At 36.7% G+C, this 27,979-nt stretch overlaps 2 protein-coding genes across 8 annotated transcripts; both read right to left on the minus strand.

The window, feature by feature from the left end:
- Positions 1-2,276: 2,276 nt before the first annotated feature.
- cacng6b (calcium channel, voltage-dependent, gamma subunit 6b) lies at positions 2,277-18,445 on the minus strand. Of its 3 annotated transcripts, none has more exons than XM_059567598.1 (5): positions 18,342-18,445; positions 9,602-9,935; positions 7,153-7,227; positions 4,812-4,949; positions 2,277-2,727 (listed from the first exon to the last, which is right to left on the minus strand). In XM_059567598.1, the coding sequence occupies exons 1-5, from the start codon at positions 18,360-18,362 to the stop codon at positions 2,504-2,506; spliced, it is 792 nt and encodes a 263-aa protein (XP_059423581.1). In that variant the 5' UTR covers positions 18,363-18,445; the 3' UTR covers positions 2,277-2,503. The 3 variants fall into 3 exon arrangements, with proteins under 3 accessions (XP_059423581.1, XP_059423579.1, XP_059423580.1); XM_059567596.1 differs by having other exon boundaries at positions 9,602-10,372; XM_059567597.1 differs by lacking the exon at positions 18,342-18,445 and adding an exon at positions 16,200-16,764 and having other exon boundaries at positions 9,602-10,372.
- On the minus strand, positions 17,840-27,217 carry u2af2a (U2 small nuclear RNA auxiliary factor 2a). Of its 5 annotated transcripts, XM_059567590.1 has the most exons (12): positions 26,740-27,217; positions 25,972-26,125; positions 25,758-25,864; positions 25,044-25,195; positions 24,733-24,849; positions 24,458-24,626; positions 24,284-24,363; positions 19,754-19,876; positions 19,407-19,514; positions 19,060-19,311; positions 18,789-18,970; positions 17,840-18,445 (listed from the first exon to the last, which is right to left on the minus strand). In XM_059567590.1, the coding sequence occupies exons 1-11, from the start codon at positions 26,786-26,788 to the stop codon at positions 18,836-18,838; spliced, it is 1,446 nt and encodes a 481-aa protein (XP_059423573.1). In that variant the 5' UTR covers positions 26,789-27,217; the 3' UTR covers positions 17,840-18,445; positions 18,789-18,835. The 5 variants fall into 5 exon arrangements, with proteins under 5 accessions (XP_059423573.1, XP_059423576.1, XP_059423575.1 ...); XM_059567593.1 differs by having other exon boundaries at positions 17,840-18,970; positions 19,407-19,493; positions 24,488-24,626; XM_059567592.1 differs by having other exon boundaries at positions 17,840-18,970; positions 24,488-24,626.
- Between the last annotated feature and the right edge of the window lie 762 nt (positions 27,218-27,979).

The raw sequence follows: 27,979 nt of genomic DNA on the forward strand, positions 1-27,979 counted from the left end.
ACAGATTACTGAGGCTCAGACCTTTCCTCACTTCCCAAATGTACCGGCACTGCATTCACAAACACTCGTGTGGGAGGGGAGGAACGGGACGGCAGATGCAGCTCCTCCCAAACCCTCAGAGACACCCAAGAGCCGTCAACATTGGCAGAGAACGTCGAGGGGGGGCATAGTTGACATTCTAGGATAATATTTCTTATCCACATCAACATGATTTGCTTAGATGAGCAATGTGCTAATTTTAGAGAGAAGGATTGAAATTAAGAAACCAGCGAGGGAAGGAGTACAGGAGACTGTCTTAGGTGAAAGAGATTTAATCCTCAAGCAAAACTAGTGAACGAGAAAGAGTGCGACGAATATAGAGTGACACAATCAACCAAGTGAAGAACAGACATGAAAGAAAGAAGAAGAAAGTTCAGTGAAGGACAGGGTCTTCAGTATAGGGATAAAGAAAAGCAGGAATACAATATAAACAGTATTTACAGAGAAATGTGGTTCAACAGTGGGTTCATATCATCCACATCAATCGATTCTGTACAATCCATTTTATACACACAATAGAAACACATCTGTTTGAAGTGTATTGTATTAAGCATTGTTTTACGTTTATATACAGTAAAGTCAAAAGTTTACATACACCTAGCAGAATCTGCAAAATGTTAATTTTACCAAAGTAAGAGGGATCATACAAAATGAATGTTATTTAGTACTGACCTAAATAAGATATTTCACATAAAAGATGTTTAGATATAGTCCACAGAAAAAAAGTCGAATTTATAAAACTGACCCCATTCAGAAGGAAAAAACGATGCATTAAAAGCCAGGGATGTAAGATTGTAAGTTTGAAGATTAGGGTAAAGTTTACTTATTTTCTCCTCTGGGAAACATGTAAGTATCTTCTGTAGCTTCTGGAGGGCAGCACTAAATGAAAAGATATGATATTTAGGCAAAATAAGAAAAATGTACACATCTTCATTCTGTTAAAAAGTTTTCAGCCCCGTGCTTGTAATGCATTGTGTTCCCTTCTGAAGCATTGGTGAGTGTTTGAACCTTCTGTAATATTTGCATATGAATCACTCAGTTGTCCTCAAAAGCATTGAGTCATTGTTAGAAATGGTTCAAATACACAAAAATGCTGGAAAATCAAACAATTTGTGGGACCTGAAGGATTTTTCTGAAGAACAGCGGGCAGTTTAACTGTTCAGGACAAACAAGGGACTAATGAACAACTATCACTAAACACAAAAACACAGCTGTGGATCATTCAGACAATAACAGTATTAATAATCAAGTGTATGTAAACTTTTGAGCCATTTTTTAATTTTTTTTTTTTTCTATATGTAAACATCTTTTATGTGAAATATCTTATTCAGGTCAGTACTAAATAAACAAGAACATGCATTTTGTATGATCCCTCTTATTTTAAAAGAATTTACATTTTGTAGATTCTGCAAGGTTTATGTAAACTTTTGTATTCAACTGTAAATAATAAACCATCCCATTAAATCTATATCTAGTCTGCTGATGACTTTGTTCACTGAAAACCATCAGAAAAGACCAGTATAAAGTGATCCCAAAAACAAAATGTGGAGATTCAAATGCATTAATATTTCCATTTTATAGCTAATTACCAAACAAAGTAGCATTTATTTTAAATAAAGATGGTACAAATATATATATTTGCTGTTTTTTTGCTAGTTTGCTGATGTTTCCCAGTTGGTTTTACAACTATCTTAATTAGAAAGACTATTTAAGCTGGTCAAACTATGGTTTCACTATAAACATAATTCTAGTCAATGAAACTCACCTGCCAAGTTTCCTTATTAAACAGAATGGCTATGATGGTACACAAGCCATCTCTCAATAGCATAAACTTGTAAAGCTGGCTTGCAGTTTTATTCTAAAGGCCTGTTTGCACCAATGACTATAACTATAATGGTAACTATAAATATAAAGTTTGAATAATCATTCTAATTTTATAAGAATAGAGAACCACAGCTATACTGAAAATGTCACAGAGAAACGAAAATACGGGAATTATTTTCAGAATAGTTTTTTTTTTCTAGCTGATGAATGATAAAAGCACTGACAGCCAAAACAGAATACACTCGACTTTAAAGAGCTCAAGCATTTGAAACAGCAGTGTGCTCTTATAATAACCAGAATGTTATCTGACACTAATATAGTTTATAAAGTTTCTTATACAAATGCAGATAAAGGGACAATGCATAATAACAGCATGCTGTGTAAATGAAGCCTTTCAAGACGGTAAACAGATCTGTTGGTCACTGATTTTATGTACATAACCATCATAGAAATATCAGTTCAAATTTCAGAGTCAGTGTATGAGCATTAAGTTATATAATCTTATCAATGAGCAAACTAATGCTATTTATTGCAAAACATTAGCTTTTGATAGTCCTTTATAACATTAGTTAATCTCCACAAGCAGCATAAGAGTATAAAAGATTTTGTGCTACTTAACTCGCTGGCAGTCCTCTGACAGCTAGGCATCACTACTGCTCTGCTGACGAAAACATTTCTCCAGGGGGTTGTAGGGGAGGGAAAGCAACAGGAACATAAGCCCTCCAAAAATGAGAATGGCCCCAGCCGAGCCAAGACACGCCACTGACCAGGACAACTCGTGATGGAGAGGGATATTGTGATCACTTGCCAATAATGCCAGCACAGACTGGTGGAAAACTATGATGGACAGTAGGACCAGGATACCTGAGGAAAGTGGAGATGAAAGGTCATTTTATTTAAAGGAATGGTTCAACTATTTAAATTCAATGTGAAACACTCAGGAGCAGAATTAGATTTGTAGTTGGTAGTTGCATCTGAAGTGCTTCACAGTACATAGCTTCCTACTTTGGTTTGTAACTGCGGTCACTATATACTAAGTTTAAATTATCTAGATACATTTAATGTAAATTAGGTCCAATTTTATAGTTACTATACAACTTAAATTTATGGTTTCAATTTAACAAATACTAATTGAGTGATTTAATTAAATCTTTTAAGTTGTAAAGTTTTTTCATGAGCTCGGTTTTTAGCAAAAAAAAAAGAAAAAAAAATGCAACAAGTGAAGTTGCTCAATTTGTCATTTACACATAATTTTATTAGAAGTTGTCATAACTCAGAAAGATTGATGCAAACTGTTGCTTTTTTTGGAGTAACATTGTTACATTGTACACATTGTAACATGTTTTCTTGGAATGCCATTATTGATTGCTTCCAACAAATCTCTATTTTTAATCAAGTCAAGGTAACGAGTTCTTGTTCATTTCCATGACTTGCGATTCAGTGAGGGAGTTACTTATGAAGTTAATAATGATTCAAAAACTTAGTTGAGACATGAGTGAAAGCATGAACACACTGAATAACTGCTTTATAGTAAAAAATTGAGGTTGTAATTCTAATTGGAAGCGATGCTGACACGTTTTTTTTTTCATTTTGCAAATTGTTGACTTTAAAACAAACTATTTGTTATACAAACTAAGTGTTGTATAAATAAATGTGACATGACTTGACTGGAGTGCTGAAATTGCAAAGCTGGTACAAACTTATCCACATGGATATGATCAGATGCTTTCTTAACTGCTGCTTTCTCACCACTCTCTAACCCTAAGAGAATGAAAAAGGACTTCACCGTTTAGTATATTAGGGATGTTTTTCTCCAATGTTTTCTTATGATATATCTGAAAGTCATATTAAACTTGACTGGTTGACACTGAAATTCAGTCATCTCTATTTCTTGAGATGCTTGATGTTGAGGTTTAAGCTCAGAATCTCAGCAATGGGACACAGTGTGCTTGAACATTGCCAATCCCCTATTAAGTCCAGAACACTGACTCATATATTTGACTCAATAAATTTGAGCCTCCTTCATAACTACTTCACATACTTCATAATAGGGCTGCACGATGTGTCGTTTAAGCATCGATATCGCGATGTACAAATCCACGATAGTCACATCGCAGGATGTGCGATGTAGGCTGTCGTAGTTGATCCGTTATTCATTAACTGTACGGGCCAGCTACTCCCCTGCCCTTGACGAATGTGATTCGCGGATTAATTGCACAGCTTAACCATCATAGAGTGAAAGTTTATAATTGACAGGACTGAAAACCACATGCAAGTTTAACAGGGCAGAGACAGAGAGAGCGCGCGGCGGCGCGAGAGAGACAGAGAGAGCGAGAGAGAGAAAGACAGGGAGAGAGCGCGCGCGAGAGACAGGGAGAGAGAGCACGCGCGAGAGAGACGGACAGAGATTACATAAGAAGTACCATTAATGTTTATAGAAATGTATATGGATTTATTTTGCATGTAATTTTTTTTCTTATGAATATATATGTATTTTTGTTTTGTTTGTTTCTATTCTGCTATGTACAATGCTTTAGGAATATGTACCTTTGTATGTCATGCCAATAAAGCAATATTAATTGAATTGAGAGAGAGAGAGAGAGACCGAGAGAGAGCGAACCGTTTTCAAACAACACGAGCGCTGTCTTGCTCTCTCTCGCTCCCTCGCGCATATTAATCAATTGACACGATGGTGTCGATGTTTAAATCATTTAAAATGAGAATGTAAGTGTGCTCACCCCATTTTTGTTTGTAAGAAAAAATATCGCAATATATATCGCAGAAAAATAAAATATCGCAATGTCATTTTTTCCCAATATCGTGCAGCCCTACTTCATAACTACTTCAACTACTCCATAAGTACTTCATTCGGAGGATTTAGTGCAGCTGAATGGTGCTGGTGTGTTTTTAAAGTCACCGAATGCAGTTATGAGATGTTTAAGAGGTACCTGAGAAGACGAAGCAGATGGTAGCAGGCTTGAGGAAGAAGGGCACACTCTTACTGAGAGACATGGTGATGCACACAGAGCCCATGATCATCAGAAACAAACTCAACAAAGCCAACATTGCACCTGCTATATGCAAACCTAGGAGAGAAACAAAGCAAGCAACAAGTCATTTGTTTTAAGACATAATCCTCCATCGTTAAACAATATAGGCAAACATATGTGGGCAACTAAACCCTGCTGTGTTTGTTGAGCATTTAATTATAAAACCATTTGCATTAATGACTCTCCGGAACAGCCGGCACTCTTCTGGGAAGGCATTCCACTTGATGCTGGAACATGGCTGAAGGGATTTGCTCCCATTCAGACCGAAGAGCATTAGTTAGGTCAGGGACCAGTTTTGGCCAATGGGATCTGGCACACATTCAGCATTCCAGTTTATCCCAAAGGTGTTCAATGAGGTTCAATCTGGATTTTAAGCAGTAAATTATTTTCATGTGGCTAGCATTAAGGTCTACCAGTGGATATACAGGAACACTATTAGATCAACTGATTATCACATAATGGGAGCTATATTCCAAGACATGAGATTCATGTGAACAACAGGCTTAAAATTGAGCCATTTTTCACTATAAATATTGACGTATGTTGTCAGTCTGTGGCAAGGCTGAAGAGAAGTAGCAATGTCTGATTCATCAACTAATTGCTCTTCTGAGTCAGATCTTTTCAATAGCCAGTGAGGTTCTCCTCGTCTGGAGAGCGTCAGCACCGTGGGTTATTTATAACAACACAATTAAAGACTTTTAAAATAATTTCAGCTCAAAACTCACTTTCCAACAGCAGCAAGTGTATGAAATATCTTTTGTTTGAGATCCAATGTGGATTATGATCATACATGATCATACATATTTGTAAGCAATGCAAAAGACCATTAGTACCATAGTAAAGATGTTAAATATGAACGCTTGAAGAAAACAGATAAATCATATAGGCTAGGTTATCACAATTGTGTATTAATTTAGTAACATTTTATCTGTCAGTAGACTCATATGACGTTCATATTTAGCTCATAATCATAGCAGCCCATAGCCTCATAATCATAGTTATTGTGCGGGAGCTCCTCTGCTGCTGAGGGTGTATTTTTGATGGAAATAAAGAAATTATTATTATTTCTATATGTGATGTATACTGTGACTACAAATAAACAGAAAGATACGTCACTGAATGGTCCTCTTTCTTTTGTGAGTAACAGTAAATACCACTTTATTTTTGTGTGACTAATTTTCAATACTGACAAATTAATTCATTATGATCAGTGTATCACTTATTATTGTAAAACTGGTAAAACAGAGATGCTTTTGGATTTAATTCTTTGTAAACAACAAAAAATGCAAACACATGGATGCTCTTATGTCTGTTTTGTTGGTGAAATGATGGGGTTGTGTGGCGTTGTTCCAAAGAGTTTAACGTGCAGGTTTTAGTGCAGCACAGCAGAGCCCGGTGCTACAGGTCCGAGGCTACTAGCCCTGCCTGGCCCATTGAAAGCACTGGCTCGCACTGGCCCTACAGTGGAAAAGCAGCTATTGAATCTGTTGATTCAGTTGAATACCAGTGTGAATTATTTAGTCAAGAATTGAACCAATCTAGATCTGTTTTATACAGAGATAATGATGAGATTTGTGAATAATAACTTAAATTCCAGTCTGTTTCTTACACAAAGCTAGGAATGTGGATTCAGAGGATTCTTTTGGGTTCCACAGGAGAAAGTCATTCAGGTTTGAAACAATATGGGGAGTAAATGAAGACAGAAGTTTCTTTTCTTTTTGGTGAACTACATTCTTAAAAACAAAAGTTTTTTATTGGCATTGATGGTTCCACGAAAGAACCTTTAACATCCATGGAAACCTTCCAGTGCACAAAAGGTTCTTTAAAGTGAAAAAATTATCTTTAGATTATTTAAAGGTTTTTCACACTAAGGAAAATAGTGGTTATGTATGGCAGCGCTCCAAAAAAAAAAAATACCTTTTGGAAACTTTACTTTTAAGCGTGTACAGCCAAGGCTACAAGAAGGGGAATCCATATACTTTGGGGAGTATATTTTGTTGGGGTACTCAATAATTATGCCAATGCACTTGAAATAAGTGAAACAAGAAAGAGAGCTCATTATGCATTCTTGTGCATGTACACAGTATGAGATGTGGAGAGATGGAGAGGGGGAGGAGACAGAAACACATGACTGATTTTCAATGAGAGAAACAGCGTGGAAAGAGAGAAAATGAATAGACGAGGGGGAGCACACAGACAGCAGAGTGAAAAGAAGGCAGATTATACAGGAAGAACTTACTTTTTTCTGTCGTTTTCTTAAATATGATAGCATTCTCTCCAGAAGTGTAGAATTTAAAGAATGTGCAGTTTGATTCTGAGGGAGAAAAAAACGAGACAGTGAAAAAGAAAACAGAAAAATGCGCTTGAGCTTTCTGCTATAAGCCCTGTGAGGGTTATTGTGTATTAATGTGTCGAGGACACAGAGCAGCCCTCTCACATATGGCACTGAAAGAGCAAGAGCAACAGAGAGAGCGAAGCAGATGGAAAGAGAGGATGAAGGGCAGAACAAGGAAGAGAGAACAGACTCAAATCCACATTCACTCTCTCTTGTCCTCTGCAGCTTATCTGTTGTCTTCTTATATTTCCAGATTTTTCATTCACGTCCTCTATATTTAGACTTGAAACCAGGCAGCAGTCATATTGCAGTTTATCCATGCGCAATATGACTGACCTTTCTGCTTTAACTGTGACCCACCACACACACACGTCTTTTTTCCAGAACTTTCCCCTAATTAAAAACAATCTGTCTTGTTTTTTGTCCCCTAATTACAAAACAAGCAATAACAGCTCTTAATTTCAAACCAGGCCTTAAAGTTAAAAGTCACTTTTCAATATATTATGAAAAAAATCATTTTTTATATGCGCACTATTATTTCTGGGTTTAGAAATAATAAAAAGTTATATATAACTTCATGTTTTATAATTAGACAAATAAAATATAATTTAAATGTGTTATATATTTGCATTAATTTAAAAATACTAATGTAGCCAATAAATAATACATATATATTAATTGTACTATTAATTACTTTTACAGCCTAATTTAAATACATGTATTCACACATACACGCACAGTCAAATAAGGTCACTGTTGTGAGCTGCACTAGATATAATTTGCATTGAGCTGCTAATGTAATATTGAACAGATCCCTTAAAAATGCACCATAGAAGTCATAACTTAGAATGAAATCAAGGCATCTCTATATAATGACAGGGTTCCAGCATCAAATTATTACGATTTTTTTGTTATCATTAACAGTATTAAACATATAGATCGATTCAGAAACCAAACTAGTTGCATTTTCTCTGGATTGGGTAAATCTTGCCCACTTTGCCAGAAAAAAATTTGGCCCAAAAGCTGCTGTTCTGCAGTCTCAGCTAAAAAGGCATCATGTAATGATCTGTTATGACAGGTTCAAGTAAAGAGTGGAACTGTTCCTTAACAGAGCTGGCAGTCGGACCAGTGGCACTGTTACAAGAGACATCACAGTCCTCTGGGCCTTACAAACGAGACTCCCTGGCTCTGTTTATGTGTGTTGTTATATGAGAGGTAAGATGAATATCACAAACCAGAACACCGTAAACTAAGCAGGTATTGCTGCATATCAAAAACTCAGGTCATTAATGACATCATGGTTTGACTGTATGTGTGCTGAATGCTGCTTTGTGTCTTTAAAAATAATTATGCATGATCTGCTCCTCCTGCTAACCCAGATACATAAATATACGTATGCCCGGCTATACTATGCCATATAATGTGCTCACATTTCCAACAATACATGACAAACAAATTACAAATAAAATGGTTAAAGCCTAAAAAAAATGTTTTACTAAATCAAATGTGGAAATTAAGTAAATCTTAAAATTTCTTTATTGTTTCTTAATCTTGTGTATTTTGATCTCATTATTTCAGCCTCCAATGTCCCCAGGAACCAAACACTGTCACACTGGTTTGGTAGGGTGTGTAATATGTATCTATGTCCAGAATGGAAAACTATCATATTGCCTACTAAATACTACACTGTTTGATATTTTTTTTAAATAGTATGTGAAACAATGCATTACGCAACAAGAAACGCTTTTAATAGAATTAATCTACATTACTATCCTTGATCTCATTATGCTGCATGTTTAGTGTACAATTATCATATCTGGGAAATAAAAAGGTTTTGCATTTTAAATCACATTTTATATATTAATAATTAATATTACGCAGAAAAAAAAAATCCACAAGAGACTCCTGTTTAATGTCAATGTGTATATTACTTGTCAAAAAGTTAAGTTAAAGAAGTAACTTATGCTGCATTAGTTAATAATACTAAGACTGCATTTTCTTATATATATTTATATTATAAATAAATTATAATTTAATATTATACAAATTATATATTTATTATTTTATTAGAATTATTGTTGTGCTGTTTATTCTATTTTTTTTTCTTGTAGGAAGTAATCATTGGTAAGAGAACCAAATCAGCATATTAGAATGATTTCCGGAAGAACATGTGACACTAAAGACTAGGTAAATAGAAAACAGTTATTTAACCGGTTTTTTACTTTACAGTACAAACTACAAATCGAGCACACTGCATTGTGGGAGTACAGAAAATCTGCATAGTAAATACTGCAGACACAGTGAGGGAAGTATTCTGAGTATAGACAGTGGGTGTGTGAGTGTGTACTCTCACCTCCATGCAGTTCTGCAGGTCCACAGCTCTCTCTCTCTGGGTCAATATCTGACACCCATAGCGTGCGAACACATGATTTCCAAAGGCCGTAATGTGCCATCTCACATGTCTGGTTGTTCCTTAAGTGTTTTGGCTGGGATAGCTCCACCCAGAACTCTGTGCCCATGCCAAGCACCGTCAGAGTCACACCAATGAGAGTGAGGAAAAATGCCAGCTTGATCTTGCCTTCTTGGCTGTCACTCATTCGAGGGGGCCTTGACCGTTTACCTGAACGCCCGCTCTTACTGCCAACTCCACCCAAAGCCGCCGTACCCACTCTCCCGTCGTCATCCTGCTGCAAAAATAAGTTGGACCACATGGCAGCAACAATGCGTGGAGAAACTCCCAGAGGCAAAGTCAAGAAAGGAGACAATCAAATAACTAAAGCAAAAATCAGGAGACTAGAGAGATTCGTCTGGAGTTAGGCGGACGGATGGATAATGAGTATGCAGAGAGGTGTATTAATAGAAAGCACAAAAAGGAAGAGGAAATGATAGTGAATTACAATGTTCTGTGATTTAAAAGGAATCCAGCGTGCAAGAAATTCATGTGACAGGGGGTCATTTCTGAAGAGCGCAGAGTGGGAGTTAACTGACGTCTTCAAAAGACAGAAGGTTTGATAAGAAACTAGACAGGAATAATGGCTAGATGAAAAGAAAGACTTGATGAGAGACACTGGATTGAGGCCTTATAGAGCGGTGAAAAGATGACACATTCCTCTTTTTGATGAACCTGCACAAAAAAAAGAAAAAGATTTCAAAAGACATGGTACATAAAAAGTAACAGAAAGACTTAAGGATAAAATTATCAGTAATCTACAATTGTTCTTTTCCTTTAGTCACTCAATATAACTACTTAAAAAAAACTAATTATAATTTGCCAATGGGATACAGAAAAACTGTTCAAGCTATTTTTAATTAACAATTTTAATTATCCAATAGTTATCATGAATTAACAAAAAATAATTTCCAATGTTAACTAAAAAATTATTTTGTTTATTGTAATTTTATGTTCATTCATGACACAAGCCTGAAAAATGTAACTTTTAATTTAAAAGTAAAATTAGAATTGATCTAGTTTTTAAAAGGTCTAATTAAATTACAATTAAATTATTTAGAAGTTGTTTTAGAGTATATATCTTTAAAAAGTTTTTTTTTTCAATACCACTGATATTTTTACTATAAAAAAAGATAAGACTATAAGACAGTTTAAAAAATAGGTATGACTTTACAAAGAAATAAAATATCTAATCTGGTTTTTAGTGGTACAGAAAACAGCCTTTGAGGCCCAAATATGAAAAGTTGTTCCAAACCTGTATGAGTTTCTTTTATCAGAGATTTACATTCAGTTGACCAAACAGTTGATGGTCCCCACTGACTTCCACAGTATGGAAAAAATGCTATGAAAATGAATGGGGACCAGCAACCGTTTGGTCCATGTTACCGACATTCATCAAAATATATTTTAGAAGTAGAAAGAGTTCGTACAAATTTGAAAAAGCTTGAGGAGTAAATAATTACATATTTTTCATTTTTTGGCGAGTTACCCCTTTAAAACTTTAAAAAACAATAGTATAGCTTTGTCCTCTTTTGAGTAAACAAACAGGCAGTAAGCCTACAGAAAAGGTTAATGATTAGGTCACATTGTCTAAGAATTAGCTATGCCAGATGCGACTCCAAGATATCAACACATACCCACATAACTCGGCCCACTTTAGCCCAGCCTGTTTGATCTGTGCCATTTTAAGGCCTCATAAATACCCGAGCATTACATGTACAGAGAACTATTAGATCTATGGACAGAGAGTTTCAAGGTGTGCGGCGTTCTGCTACTCTAAAAAAAGATGCGAGAGCAGGACTGAACAGACTGAGGGATGAAACACAAGGTTGTTGAGAATGGAGGTGAAAAGAAGAGCCAGGTGGAGCAGTAGGTGTTAGTTCATGTGTGACAGAGGGTCTAAAGACAAGGCTCATTGAGGCCAGTCACCTACACAGGAGCAATAAAAACACAAGGCTATAAACAAGCATGTGGGCCACAGCCAAAATATGACCCTGGACCACAAAACTGTCTTAAGTCGCTGGGGTATATTTGTAGAAATAACCAAAAACACATTGTATGGGTCAAAATGATAAATTTTTCTTTTATGCCAAACATCTTTATGATATTAAGATCATGTTCCATGAAGATATTTTGTAAATTTCCTACTGTAAATATATTCAAAGTTAACTTTTGATTAGTAATATGCATTGGTAAGCACTTCATTTGGACAACTTTAAAGGCGATTTTCTCAGTATTTAGATTTATTTGCTCCCTCAGATTCCAGATTTTCAAATAGTTGTATCTCTGCCAAATATTGCCCGATCTTAATAAACCATACATCAATCGAAAGCTTATTTATTCATCATTCATGGGAAGTATAAATCTCAATTTCGAAAAATTGACCCTTGTGACTGGTTTTGTAGACCAGGGTCACAAATAATAGCATGATACACTCACAAACATGCCACACATAAGGTTTTGAAATTTGTTTAGTAAAATATAGTACAAACAAATAATAAGTTATTAAATACATTTTAATATTAAATAAAATGTGATTATATTTTATGTTTGCCCCATTGGCAAATAGTTTAAGTATACACTACCATTCAGAAGTTTGAGGTCAGCAGGTTTTTACTCAGCAAAGATGCATTCAATTGCTCAAAAGTGACACTAAAGACTTTTGTCACAATGTCAGATAAATGATATTTGAAACGTTCTATTCATCAAAGATGAAAAATATTTTTTTTGCACTGATAATAAGAAATTATTTTTAATCACTGGATACATTTAAAAATATAACAGTATTATTTAAAAGTGTATTATTTCACAATATTACTTTTTTACTGTATGTATGATAAAACATAATTAATAAAAATAAATACCTTATTCTTAAAAAGTGTGTTAGGGAACCCAGGGAACATGTTAGGAGAAAATTGTCCAAGAGGGCCTGGCTGCAGGCTTGCACTTGCACTATCAGACACTTGCAGTCTTTGTTTTTTATTTTGTTGAATTTTTTATTACTTTTTGTTTGAATTTCCCAACATTTTATAACAGTAGCCAGGTGGCGAAGACAAGAAAAAAAGAAACTAAATAACAATGTCACTTGCAATTGCTACTTGCACTCTCTGCTGCCTGCGACACTTGCGATCAACACAAATCGTGCGTGTTGCCAATGGAGACAAGACGCTGTGGTGGTGATTAAACGATTAAACCTAATTTAGTACTATAACGTACAGGGTCCTTCAAGAAAAAGACAAGACTGGCAAATACATGGCCAGAACACCAGAATATGAACGCTTGCGCAAAGTCTCTCGCTAAGCGTTTTCCTCCTGTAGAAAAACAAACACTTAACATGGCTTACTGTATTAAAGGTCCCGTTCTTCATGATCCCATGTTTTAAACTTTAATTAGTGTGTAATGTTGTTGTTAGAGTATTAATAATATCTGTAAAATTCTAAAGCTCAAAGTTCAATGCCAAGAGAGATATTTTATTTAACAGAATTCGCCTACAAAAAACGACCCTTTTGGACTACAGCCCTCTAGTTCCTGCAGTAATGACATCACTAAAACAGGTTTTTGACTAACCTCCGCCCACATGAATACACAAACAGGGGGGCGTGGTCTTGTTGCGCTCCGATGGAGAATAGAAAGAGCTGCGTTTGTGTTTGTCGCCATGTTGTCGAAACGCTGTTATTCAATCATCTTTGTTTGGGCTTCCCAGGGACGCTGTACTTAGGAGATTAATGGTTACAATTTATGTTTAACTCGGTTCCCGAAAATTATAATCCACATGTAAAACTATGTGCAGCACATTTTGCTGAGGACAGCTTGCTGAGGGCAGTTTTATCAATCTCAATCAGTTTAATGCTGGATTCTCACAAAGATTATTCCTGAAAGATGGAGCAGTTCCCTCTTTGTCTGGAGAAGGCGTTGTTTATGGACCACACCCGGTAAGTGTATTTTATTATTTAAGTTGGTGCGTTTAACAGTTTCTGTAACTTATTATACAAAGGGCAACGCTGTTTAGCTTTGTTAACTAGCACTGTGCAAAAAAATTGAACGCGATTTTCATGCGCATCTCGTCAGTAAAGGCGTTCTGTGATTATAAGTACATCTCCAGCACATGCATCTGCCCACTTGCTTCTCAAAACTAGCCCTATCGCGTTTACAGGAGAGCCGCGTGCTCTAAGCTGCTGTCGAATCACAACACAGGAACCGCTGGCCCGATCAGAACTCATTATGTATTTCTGAAGGAGGGACTTTATAGAACAAGGAAGTCATCAGCCCGTTTTTATGACAGTGAAAACAGCGGTATACAGATAAACTGTGTGTAAAATACTGTTTTTGTTTTTCACGCGAAACATGAACACATGTTATATTGCACACTGTAAACACAATCAAAGCTTCAAAAAAGCGCGAAAAACGGGACCTTTAATATGCTATTAAAATATCAAATTAAATATACAGTTCATTATATTAATGAATATGTATATAGAATTTTCCTCACATACCGTAAAATGTGGCATAATGGACTAAGACGATAAAGGCCAAACTCAATATGCTTCTCTACATTATTAAAATACATAACTAATATGTACAGGCAAGCAGCCCAGAATTAACGCAACATGCAAAGTTTCGCGTTAAGCATTTTTCCATATAGAATAAACTGTCTACAACTCATTTATTATGCGTTTTATTTATAATGATTTTCTATAGGAGGAAAACGTTTAATGTACAATTTAACACACTGCATTTTGTACTCATCTGCTTGCCTGCACGGAGTTGATCCTTTTAAAATCACAATGCATTTCATAATGCACGTTTATATTTGCTGGTCTGTATATACGTTGAGTCAACAACAAGACATATAGGCTAGGCCTACTGAATTGTCATTATCATCTTAGTCTGTTATTAGGCCACATTAAACGTTTTGGTGTATGGGAGGACAAAGTTTGCGCATTGTGTTCACAGCCATCTGCTTTCCTTGTAGTACATTAAATAATCGAATATTTATCTATATATCGAATTTGGTCTTTTAATTGAACTTAATGTATCTTAATACATTATGCCATATTATGATTTTTCTACAGGAGGAAAACGCTTAACGAAAGACTTTGTGCATTTCGTTAATATTCTGCTGTTCTGTAGCCACGGATTTGCCGGTCTTGTCTTTTTCTTGCATGACCCTGTATGTTATAGTAGTAGGCCTCCTAATTTAGTTTTAATCGTTTAAATCACCACCACAGCATCTTGTCTCCATTGGCAACACGCACGATTTGTGTTGATTGCAAGTGACGTCACAGGTAGCGGAGAGTGCAAGTGGCGATTGCAAGTGACATTGTAATTTAGTTTCTTTTTTCTTGTCTTCACCACCTGACTATTGTTGTAAAATGTTGAGAGATTCAAACAAAAAGTTATCAATAAATAGAAAAAAAAAATAAAGACTGCAAGTGACATCGCTAGCGGAAGCACAAGTGTCTGAGAGTGCAAGTGCAAGTCTGCAGCCAGACCCTTCTCAAAATAGTTAGCCTGAATGCAATGTAAGTCGCTTTGGATAAAAGCGTCTGCATAAAATAAAATAAAACATACATGAAATAAAATACGGCAGGCTTTATGCTTAAAACTAAAATATTGTGTGAAAAATCATCTTAATTCCATATATTGTACTCAAGAATCAAGTCAATACACAAGTAAAAATACAGATACTGTGTGACTACACACTGTTCTGCAGATATAAAACTAGATATTCAGTAAAGGTTTCTGGGGCCATATTATGTTGTGTAAGTTACAGTCATATAACACACTATCAAAACACTAAACACGACCTGGAAATGTAACACACAGGCTATAATTAACCCTCTGAGATAATCTCCATCACAGCTCTTTATATTACCACACCTCGTCAAAACTTTCTTCAAAACCATTATGCTTCTATAATATCTACTATAATTTGCAAGTTGTTGCCTCAAAAGTAAAACATCTGCCTGCACCCATAGCAAAGGGGCTCACATCTCAGTAAAGAGACAGTTTTGGCAGTCGGGATGGAAGAAAACCAATTATCATTTTAAAGCAACTGGGCTTCAGCCCCACACTTGCACATTAGCTCTACTATATAGTTTCCGGAAACAATGTGTAAACATTTCCCAACAAAATACATTACATCCAAATAACTGCCTAGATGTTTGTAGAGTATCAAATAGCAAGAAAAAGCAAACATAAAGTCTTGACACATCAAGTCACATTTAACAGGTATCTTTGGCAATAAAAAACTGAAATATGAATGCATTTTTTTTTATCGGATTAATAAACAAAATCAATTATAACCATAGCAGTCTGCAGATAAGTTTATACTTCTATCAATTAATCCATGCACCCATATTTTAATAAGCTGCACAACATAAACATGTTAAATGAAATTTAAGGCTTGTGTCACAGATATTTATTAAACTATGACAGTGTGCAGCAAGTGCACTGAAAAGCCATCAAGCTTTAGTAACAGTAAAAGCAATCAAATCCTGACCTGTTCTGTGTGAGTGAAGATCTGATGACTAGATAGATGAAACTCAGCTGAGAGAGGAGAAGGAGGGACGTAGAGCGAGAGAGAAAGAAAAGAGAGAGGGACAGAAAAAAGGAGGGTGGAGAAAACTGGGGCTAATGAAATCAAGTTGTAGAGACTATGTAGTGTATGAGTGTGTGTCAGTGTGAGTTTTGCATGTCTGTGGGAAAGTATATCATGTGCATGTCAGCTGATCCATGGATGTTTGTGTGTGTGTGTATTGGCAAAGCTTCTATTTTGGACAAGCACCTGTTAATGACATTAAGAGCATGGGAGTTACATTTGCAAAGAGAGAAAAGAGCGAGAGGGCTGTTTATAAGGCAGCTGATAGAGCCACTTAGAAATGTATACCGGTAAGTGGCATTGAATCAAAGAGGGGTGTGAGAGAAAAAAAAAAAAGAGAACTGGCTGTAAAACATAACACGGGGCATTATCAGTGGGTGGATAATAATGAAGCCTGAAAGATTCTCACTAATTAACCAACAGAACACATGCCTCCATCCATTAGTAGATGTTCATTCAGTCGTTCCATAAATCAATAGAAAACATTTCTGTCTCCCCAAAGTTATTAAAACTATTTCATTGTACTTTAACATATAAAAATATAAAAGCATACTATTCATTTACAAGCTAAATACATTAACGTCTTTCAAAGACTTGGCAACATGAACGATGACAATGTTACCAAGCTGGCTAACACTGATGAGGTGGGGCCAAACTTGCAAAAACAGAGAACTAGTCAGTATGTTCTGCACAATATGCCTTTACTTTCAAGCAAAAGTGTTTAATTTATTGGCTTACATTGTAGCGGATTAATTTCCAGGTGAAAACGTGGGGAGAAATTAAATAAAATTTTTGTATCAGGAAAACTTGCATCTAATGTAGTGCTAAAGATTAAAACTCATCATTCTTTTGCGGCAGGGCACATACAAATCTGAATTACTGATCCGATTGGACCAGAAGTAAAAAAATAATAATAATAATAATAATAAAAAAACTTACTGCTGAGCTCTGCTTGTCAACAAATTTTCCTGGCACTGTAAAAAATATTGGCCAGTTTGGAATTCATTTTCAGACATTTTTTGCATCACATGCATTAGGTAGTCTGTAGCTGTCCGGAGACTCAGAGACAACCAGCTAGTCAAATAATTCGTTTTCTTCATAATAAAAATAACACATTTATATATCCCTGGACTCGTGTCAAACAGCTAAATGCAATTTTATTATATTCTATTAAAATCAACCACCCGATAAATGACTCTTTTTCTAGTCTTTGCAGAGGACTTTATTCGGTTTAATCTACTTGGATTTGTGAAGCACATTAAACTCAAACTCTATTTCTCTGCATTTCATAATTTCCAGTCAAACTCATATAAACACATGAATATCGGCAATCAACATATTTCTTATATGTTTATCCGGTTTCTTTTCTTTGACCAAAAAACAAACATACACCAGCCCACCCCCCAGTCTAAATACAGACTGACTACTGACAGACCCATTGCTCATAATACTCAGATACTGTATTGAAACTGCACTACTTGAAGTGAGCAGTGCCTGTTAGCACTATCTGCTGGCAGAATACAGATGCAGTGTGTAGCAAGTCAATTCAAACGCATTGAGTTTATTTCACCAGAACTTTCTCTGGTCTTCATACATAAACGCATCGTATTAAATCAACTCATTTTTTAAAAAAACAGCAGTGGACAGTTAGATACAGAATGTATAAAAAAGAAGAAGAAAAAACAAACAGAAAAAAGACAAGTATCTTTTTCATTGTGTATAAATTTGGTTAGATTGGGCCAGGAAAATAGGGTTTACGAAAAACAGTACACCTATTATAAAAGGAGGGAGCGATAGCAGGTAAAAGACAGAGGAGGCGGGGGAAAGTAGAGGACAGTATAGATGTAATTGGTAATTATCACCCTCTACAAGACAGAAGCCTGTAGCAGCTTGGCCTTATAAACGTATGGTGTCAAAAGACGACGTGGAAACTCCTCTGGCTTTTTATCCTCAACACTTTTTCACATGAAACCTTATTCACAGCCTAAATATAAAACCATATTCAAATAACAAAGACTTCTCTCCTGAAATACCCCCTCTCACCTTCTTGTTTGAGTGTAACATTCATTTTTGTAGTTGTCATCATTTCTCTTTCCTCACTTGCTCCTTTACATCCTCCTTTCACTCCTATCTGACCAGTGTGTGAGCTGTACAGATGATAGAGCAGGAATTTAACATCGAGACAAAGTGACATGGTAAATTCACTATGGGCCAAAATTAAGCTGGAAGTTTAGTGGCATGTCTAACTGAATCCTTTTCTGTAGATAATGACATGGTACGGTCCATTTTCCCATCTTAAAGCTTTGCACATATTTCAATGTTGTTGTCATCATCATCATAAAAAAAACAAAAAACATGACAAATGATTGGTTCGCTACATTCTGACCAATCACAAGTCATGCTTTAGTCTGCCAGATTTTAAAAAGCTCACACTCTCTCAGACCTCATAAATCTACAAAATAAGGGGCTTCCGAGAGATTCATATCACACCATCTGCATCTCTCCGAGTCTCTCTCACTCTGGATTCTGTCCTGTCTCTACCAGAACTCGCGGCGGTGGTAGGCATCAGGGTCGCAGTATTTAGTCACCACCACTCTGTTGGCGAATTTCCTTCCTGTTAAGCCTTGCATTGCCTTCTGGGACTCAAACACTGACATGAACTCCACAAAGATCTAAGACAAAGAAAAAAATAAAAAAGACCATAAATAACTCTTTCAAATGGTCACGATGAAATGTGACAATGTACAAACAGTTTTCAAACCTTTCCAGTGCCAGGAACTTCCACGCCATCAACGGGACGTGGGATCTCGATGCTCTTGACCTGGCCGTATTTGGAGCACTCGTCTTTGACGTCTTCCACGATCTCCTCATACTCTTCATCATCCAGCAGCTCCTCTGGAGCCACCATGTTCATCAGACACAATACTTCTGTGGGAATGCCACCCATCTGAGTCACCGAGCTGTTCATGAGACCTGGAACTTGAAGGGTAACTGGTGTCTGGTTTATACCAGTCTTCAGAAGGAAGAAAGAGGGGAAGAGGGTGAGAAACAGGAGATATGGTCTACATCCAATGAATAAACTATACACTATTCACACTTTTCCCTCACCAGTGTGGTGTTTTTGGAGCCGACGCTTGCTCTCTGGACCAGGAGTTTCTTGTCACCCAGCTGCATCCCGTTTAGCCCTGCGATGGCCTGTGATAGTAAACAGTGTGCCTTGGAGAGGTCAGCATTGGCGTCAACCAACAGCTCTGACATTGCCTCCATCTCATCCCATGATAAATTATAGCTAAATATTTGTTTCTCATAGATTTACAGATAAAGCCAATATTAAACAGTACATGCAATATATATAAAACAACAAAGCCAACAGTATATGCAGAAGATAAATGAGTGTTATTTGCTGAGCATTTACTGGTTGATTATGAAGGTGTAAAGCTTTGCGTTGTCATCACCTGGTCACTGATATTGACGTCAACATATTCACAGAAGGCATAGCCCTTAGAGAGGCCTGTTGCGCTGTCTTTCACTAAATTAAAGGCCTTCAGTGGGCCAAATGATGTCAGTAATTCCTTGACCTGTAGAACAGAGAAAAATCACTGTTAAATTTTACAAATCTATAACCACACAAGAAGTCATGCATTAAATTGATCCAAAGTCACAGAAAAGACTAGAAAAACATTTCAAACTAAATATTTTGAATGATCTATTTATCAAACTATTTATCAGTTCTGAAGGCCAATTTCTGAAAGACCATGTAATATTCAAGACACGAAAAGCTGCTGAAAATTGAGCTTTGCAGTCACAGGAATAAACTGCATCTTAAAATGACAGAATACAGTTCTTTTAAACTGTATGTGGCGAGTGGGGCGAGGCCGAGAGCCTGGAGTGATTGAGAAATGAGCGACACCTGCTTGACCCACCGGTCTCAAGTCCCACGGAGGAGATGGAAGGATATAGAACATGAGCGACCAACAGTGAAGGACGAGAGAGGACCAGGCCTGGATTTTAGTTTGTGTTTTAGTTTTGTTTGTGCGCGGCAGTCGGCTGTGAGGGGCTGCCGCGCTGTTTTGTGTTTATTTTGTCAATAAAGTTTTCATTTTGATTGTCCGCCGGTTCCCGCCTCCTTCCCGTGATCATGGAGTTTTTATTGATACACTGTAATATTTCACAATATTTCTGTTTTGACTATTTTGGCCAAATAAATATACATTGGTGAGCATTTGGGAACAAATGACTTATTGCATTTGAATCATAAATTAAATATTTACAGTGGTGCTTGAAACTTTGTGAACTATGTTTCTATGTTCTATGTTTCTGCATAAATATGAACCAAAAGATCATCAGATTTTCACGCAAAAAAAGTTGACAAAAAGAATCCAGTCAAACAACTGAGAAAAAAAATATATACTTGGTCATTTATTTTTTCCTGAAAATTATCAAATATAACATATGTTAGTGGCAAAAGTATGTGAATCTCTAGAATTAGCAGATAATTTGAAGGTGAAATTAAGAGTCCATCTGTTCAGAGGTGTTTTTAATCAACAGGATGGCTGTCAGGTGTCAGTGCATGCCCTGTTTTAATTAAAGAACAGGGATCTATCAAACTCTGATCATGTTTGTGGAAGTGAATTAAGGCAGCCAGGGAAAAAGGAGGTCTCTGAGGACCTCAGAAAAAGAGGTATTGTTGCTCATCAGGCTAGAAAACCATCTCTCAAGAGCTTGGACTCCACAAATCCACAGTCAGATAGATTGTGGAGGAAAATCAAGACTATTGTTACTAGTGCGGTGTTCAAAATATTGATACGACGATGCATGGTCACAGAGATTTGACAATACGAATATCGATACAGCTGAGAGAGGAAAAAAGGAGAGAGGCTGTGCACATATGAATTACCTCAGTTTTGTCGCATTTCTCTATTAACAGTGAAGCTGTGGATTTAATTCCTTTAGAAACAATGATGTTACCATCTCCTTGTTGAGAAAGATAATGTAGCTCTTGAGCGATTAAGCTATTTATTGTTTATAAAAATATGCGGGGCAGTGCTAAAAAGTTTGTTCCTGAATGTCTGAATGCATGCAAAGTGTGTTCTGTGTGAGTGACTGAGTGTGTGTGTGCATAAGATACAGAAGACAGCGCATTAGTTTAGAACTCTTTATTTTATTTGTAAAAAGTAGAGAGTGCATTCATTTGTGCAATGATAACATACCATCAATGTTAAGATTATTTTTTTATATATATTAATATGAGTACATTACAATATAAATGTATTAGAATGAGTAAATTATTATTTATGGGCTTCAAAACAAAATGCAAACGATCAGAATTTTGTACCTAGTGGGAAGTGCCCAAAGGCTTTTCTCATATTGGTTGATGTTAGTGTTCATGAATCCACCATCAGGAGAACACTGAACAAGCATGGTGTGCATGGCAGAGTTGCAAGGAAAAAGCCATTGCTCTCTAAAAAGAAGATCATGTGGACAAACCAGAGGACTTGGAGAAACATTTTTTGGATGGAAGAGACGAATATAAATTTTGGGTTTAAATAAGAAACTCTGTTTGGTGAAAGGAGAACACTGCATTCCAGCAAAAGAAACGTATCCCACCTGAAAAACATGGTAGTGGTAGTATCATGGTTTGGGCCTGTTTGGCTGCATCTGGGCCAGGACGGCTTGCCATCATTGACAGAACAATGAATTCTGAATTATACCAGCAAATTTTAAAGGAAAATGTCAAGACATCTGTCTGACAACTGCGTCTCGAGAGAAAGTGGGCAACGCAGCAATACAACGACCCCAAGCACACAAATCGTTCTACCAAAAGAATGGTTAAAGAAGAACAAAGTTAATGTTTTGGAAATGCTGAGTCAACGTCCAGACCTCAATCCATTTGAAATGTTGTGGAAGTCTCTGAAGCAAGCAGTTCACAGGACATTGCAGAATTGAAATTGTTCTGTACTGAGGAATGGGCTAGAATTCTTTCAAGCTGGTTGTAAAGGACTGATCAGCAATCACAAGAAATGTTTAGCTGCAGTTATTGCTGCAAAACTGAGTCACACCAGCTATTGAAAGCAAAGATTAAGATAATTTTACCACTCACAGATGTGTAGGGGAGAGCGGGGTAAGTTGTCACACTTTTCAAACTGCCTAACATTTAATGAGCACCGTACATCACAATGATATAAATGTCATACCAAATGAAAGAATGAAGTCTTGGGCACATATGTTGTTTTCATTACATTTTCATATTTTATATCATTACTGAGTTGTAGACTGTTGAATAGAGAATGTGCACTTGTGACAACTTGCCCCATCGGCAGGTAAGTTGTCACACTAGACTATCTAAAAATAAGAACAAAACTATTTAATTCTGATTATTGATTTTAATTTTAAATTTCAACCAGAACTGGAAATGTAATTTCCAGAATGTGGAAGAAAACAATTATTTCAATCCAAACAATACACATTTCAATCAAAACATGTTTAAGTGGCAAGACCACTTTACTTTGAACTTTAAACTCAAACATTCTCTGGCTTGCACATAGATCCATGATAACTGAATGAAATACTGCAGATAACTCACTTAACTTAACATGTTTAACCTCTGAACAAAACAGATTCCCTGTATCTGACTAATCAGACTCATCTTCAGAGTCACAATTCTGGCACACCTAAATTGCCTGGACTGAAGTGCAAGCATCATGGGCCCATTTGTTGATTTTTACACATTTTACCCAGGTCTCTTTTAGAAGAATGTTTGAAAATGGCTCCACAAAGTCGAGGCAGAAGCACTCTTCATCATCTGATGATGACTCTTCTATTATTTTTCTTCTTTTGACTGCCTCGTTTTTAGTAGGTCCAGATTTTGACTCGCATACAAAAATTTTGAAACTGCTTTTAGCTAGAATCAGCCGTATTCTTTTCTACTTCTAGTAGCTTTTCTATTTCTAAGAATTGCTCTGGAGTTGGTAGTCCGCTGTCAGCAATAGCATTGCTGGGTAAGGGTGAGCTGGTGATAGCAGAAGCATAAATGGGCATGCTAGACAGAACAGATTTGCTGCTGGGGCCTGGCAGGGCAGGGTTCTGAATGGGTCGATCTGTGACATAGGATGGTGCAAAACCAGTTTCCAGAAATACATCTCAATGTTTTTTGAGCATGTTCTATGTGGTTTTTTTTTGTACTGGGGCAAGTTGTCATATGTGACGACTTGCCCCAAAGTCATTGAGACAACTTGCCCCAAACTGACTTGTGTGCTAAAGTTGGCTAAATCTCAAGGTTCGCTCAATAATAGCACGTCAGCTAAAGTATCAAAAGACACGTTATTGTCGTCTCTATTTTGTGCAAAATAATAATTTTTAACATTCATACCTAACAAAGTTGTATTGCATAAAATGTAGAGTGCAATTTTTTTACTCTTTAAGCCAAAAAATAAGAAAATTGAGCTAAACTCAGATTAGAGAGATCTTGACCACATTTGAACAGGAAATTGACTATAGAAGAAGTAGTCACACAAAGTGGCTATTTGATTTTTGAGATAGAGCCTCAAGTTTTGGAGTTATGAACAGTGTGACAACTTACCCATGTGACAACTTACCCCGCTCTCCCCTAACACTGGATCATTTTCTCAATAAATAAAGTATCTGTATTTTGGCTCATATGTTGGATTCTTTATTTTATTTCAGAATCTGTTGATTTTTGGGTCTGATATATATATATATATATATATATATATATATATATATATATATATAGAGAGAGAGAGAGAGAGAGAGAGAGAGAAATAAACTTTCAAGCATCACTGTATATGCATTTATCCTATTGACAAAAGGGAGCTTAAAATCATAGAAACAACTGTTCTGTGGAGCATGAAATGGTTTTGTATTAAATTGTGTAAAGCATAAAATGTAAAAAGGTTGGCAGATCTAATTCTGAAAGCTCTGGCCAACCTTCAGTGAACAGAAAACAATGGCATTTTAACACAAACCTGGTCATCGTTGAGGTAATTTGGCAGACCGCCAATGAAGAGTTTATGGGCCGAATCAGGCACCACCGTGGAGACGACGCCTACAGAGAAAGAACCAGAGTGTGACCAACAATGATTGAAACTAAATAAATAACTACTAAACTTTGAATGAAAAGAACAAAACATTGCGCGTACAAGAATTGGGGGAGCAAAAGAGAGACGTGCCTGGGACATAGACACTGGGATTCTCACTCATGCCTGGCAGAGGCTGGTAGTCGTGTGGTCGACGAATCTTTAAACTCTGTCCCTGGAAAATTATGCCATCAAATGCCATGGCCTGTGTCGTTTCATCCACCGAACGAAACTGTATTGCCGAACATAAAAATAACATTAATAGGCTCCAAGAATTTACTGTAGCTTTGATGAGAGGATCTACAAAACTTGCTCTACCACTCTAAATGAAGACTGACCTCCAAAAAGGCAAAATTCTTGTCCTGGTTGATCTGAACAGCAAGGACTGGGTTACCTGGGGCCTGACACAGGCCACCCAAACGCATCTGAGCATTGAAGAAGTCCATCATAGACTCCTATAAAATAAATTCAGAAAGCAATGCTATCAATCAAACTTGTATAAGAAAAAAAGCAAAGCATTGAACAAAATGAATCAGTTTATGGATGACAGCCCAAATTATACTGGATTCATGATGACGTTGAGGGAAAGATAATCACTCCTTCTAATACACCAAAATACTACAGCATGTCAACGAAAAATGAATCTTACCTCTGTGATGCCAAATGGGATGTTGCCGACATAAAGCCTCCGGGCCTGTCGAGTCATCTGACTACCCACAACAGGAACAGGTGTTGGGGTCACAGCCAGACCCTCGGGGGTCATTGTGGGTAGCAGAGCAGTGGCCGGGATCTGACCAGCAGCTGAAGTCAAAGAGAGGTTTATAAGTATGTTAGACATGAGTTTTCAGCACCATTACTCCAGTCTTCGGTGTCACATTATACTTTAGAAATCATTCTAATGTGCAGGTTTGGTGCTCAAAAACATTTCTTATTATTCTCATCAAAATCAGTTGCTGCTTAATATTTTTCTGGAAACTATCATACATTTTTTTCAGGATTCTTTAATGAATAGTAAAGTAAAAAAAATGTACTAGAAATGTCTATGTACTAGAAATCTTTTATAATATTATGAATCTATTCGCTGTCACTTTTGATCAATTTAATGCATCTTCTTGTTGAACAAAATTATTTTTTGTTTTATTAATACATTGTTAAAAAAATGGGCTAATAGAGTTATTTCAGACTGAGGTAGCACACAACAAGAAATGTATAATACTCTTTTTTTAGCCCAGTGATTAGTTGACAGGAGAGCAGGTGGCTGTTCATTGCTGTCTGGGGGCATCAGGATGGATCAAGAGAGACACAGCTCAAGAGCAGTTTTAAACGGAGTCAAAACAGGAATGAAAGAAAAACAGACTCTTACCCTGCATGGCTTTGTACTGCATGGGTGTGATGTGTTCAAATCCAGGAGGAGGAACATCCCAATATTTTTTTACTTTAATCTTTTTCTTCTCACGGTGCGGAGAGCGACTGTCAATGGAGACAGAGAGATCAACAGTGACAGTGTTTGAAAATATACTGGCTTTCTTAAAGCTTTCAGTGAATGTCCCTAAGGATTTGAGTTTTTCCAATTTTACCTGCGTCTGTGTCTGCGGTCCTTGCTGTCTCCATGACGATCTCGGCTGCCTCCTCTCCTTTCTCTGTCTCGGCTCCTCCTTTTCCTGTCCTGGTCTCTGCTGCGACTTCTCGAGCCACTGCGCCGGTGGTGCTTGTTCTCCTTGTCTCTATCCGCTGTAGGCATAAAAAAATTCAACATGTTCATTCAAATTGCCATCTGCTTACTGATGCTCACCAGTGCCACAAATAAAGCTTTTTTTAATATATATATTTACAGACTGAACAGCATTCTTCAAAATATCTTGAACTGTGTTCTGCAGAAGAAAGTCAGTCATACAGGTTTGGAAGAATATTAGGGTAAGTTAAGGATGACAGGATTTTCATTTGGGTGAACTGACACTTTATCTATATAAGCCTAAACCTGATTACAATAAATTGATCAAAATGTAAACATAAGTAGAAAGCATTTTATTTATCACATGCAACTTTTGACACTTAGCCCAGAACATGTTTATGCATGCATACATTATATAAACATTTTAAACTGTTCATCTTTGCAGAACCACAAACACACACAATGTGTAAATTAGATTTGCAATGCATTTAAGACATAACATCAGTGCATTTGTCTGGTGTGCATCTGTGCAATATGATGCAGACCCTCCTTCAGGCTTGCAGGCATGTCCAGCTCCACCAGGAGAAGACATTTACTCACTGACCACTACCACATCAGCTCTAACACTGGACCATACCCTCATTCTCATCACAATTACACTGTTATTCCTCACCTTGCTTGTTTTCTGTCAGCTGTCTCTCAAACTCGTCAAAATCGGACATTTTCCAGCAGCTCCAACACGCCGACTGAGAGTGAAGCGGGCTAGCTAGCAGCTAGCAATTCAGCGGTTGCTATTATCTCGCAAATTTTTTTGAATAAAGTTCACAACAAGCGTGAAGCCATTAAGAAACTACAGTTTATTTAAGCCAAAAACGCAACCCTGAGGAAGCAAAGCGCAGTTTAATGAAAGCAGCTGGAGTCGAGCTGATGTCTTCCAGAATCGCTCAGGAACGTTACATACAAAGACTAGCATGAGGAAAGCGTGCTTTCAAAGACACCGAGAGTAAACACACATGCACCGGATGATGTACTGAAATAAACGACTGCTCTGCTAGTGGAAGAGCTCATATATTCTTCAAAACTACCGAAATAAGTAAAGCACAGCCTCTATTTTCCACAAAATCTCTGCGAAACGCCAAGGCCGTGAGAGTGCGCCCACTAAGGTCAGTGGCCACTCCCAAACACTTCCGGGTCAACTTTACAATTTTAAGCTATTAAAATATATTCAATTATAAAGGGTATTTATTACATCTGCTGATTTCAAGAATGTGTATATGCATTTAAAACCATGACATATAAATACACGTGTTCTTTACAACCAAAAACTGAATAAATAGGCAGTATTGTTTTGTATCTGACTGCGCCCCCTAACGGCAATGTTTTATTTTTTTTTATTCAGTGATCCTCTCTTTTTTAATTTTGCATATGTACATATATAACAACAAGAGAAATACAACTTGTATATAAATGCCATTAGTACACAAAACTACAAGTAAAAAATAAATAAATAAAAAATAGACAGAGGAAGAAAGAAAACATAAAATAAATAAATAAAACAACCAAAAACAGTGCAATACAGTGAAGACGGTAAATTCAGTAATCCTCCCTGTGGGTTGCATCGAGAGTGTGCTGACAAGTGTATTTTTATGGGTGAACCAGTGAATCATTTACTCAACCGATGCATCATTCATTCAGTTCGTTCACAATCGAGATGACTCAGAACACTGAGTCGTTTAGTAAAGGGGGCTTGTTCAGCAGGTCCAACCAATGAAATGTTCCTTTATATCCCTTACCCGAATGTTATTGGCTCTTGCTATAATCAGTCTTTGAATGCAGCGAGTGAGAATGACTTGTTCATTTAAAAGATTCATTCAAAATAATGACCGAGACGTCACCAGTGGGCTCTTATGAAG

The sequence above is a fragment of the Carassius carassius genome, chromosome 15, assembly GCF_963082965.1.
Source record: "Carassius carassius chromosome 15, fCarCar2.1, whole genome shotgun sequence".
In the NCBI taxonomy this organism is placed as follows: domain Eukaryota; kingdom Metazoa; phylum Chordata; class Actinopteri; order Cypriniformes; family Cyprinidae; genus Carassius; species Carassius carassius.

Excerpts from the sequence above, each read along its gene's own strand:
- cacng6b (XM_059567596.1), bottom strand. The coding sequence starts at position 9,959 with ATGTGGTCCAACTTATTTTTGCAGCAGGATGACGACGGGAGAGTGGGT. Across the intron at positions 7,228-9,601 it reads ACCTGCAGAACTGCATGGAG|AATCAAACTGCACATTCTTT; the intron begins GTGAGAGTACAC and ends TTTCTCCCTCAG. Across the intron at positions 2,728-4,811 it reads CATCTGCTTCGTCTTCTCAG|GTATCCTGGTCCTACTGTCC; the intron begins GTACCTCTTAAA and ends CACTTTCCTCAG.
- u2af2a (XM_059567590.1), bottom strand. The coding sequence starts at position 26,788 with ATGTCCGATTTTGACGAGTTTGAGAGACAGCTGACAGAAAACAAGCAA. Across the intron at positions 25,196-25,757 it reads GCAGTACAAAGCCATGCAGG|CTGCTGGTCAGATCCCGGCC; the intron begins GTAAGAGTCTGT and ends CTTTGACTTCAG. Across the intron at positions 18,971-19,059 it reads AAGTTCCTGGCACTGGAAAG|ATCTTTGTGGAGTTCATGTC; the intron begins GTTTGAAAACTG and ends TCTTTGTCTTAG.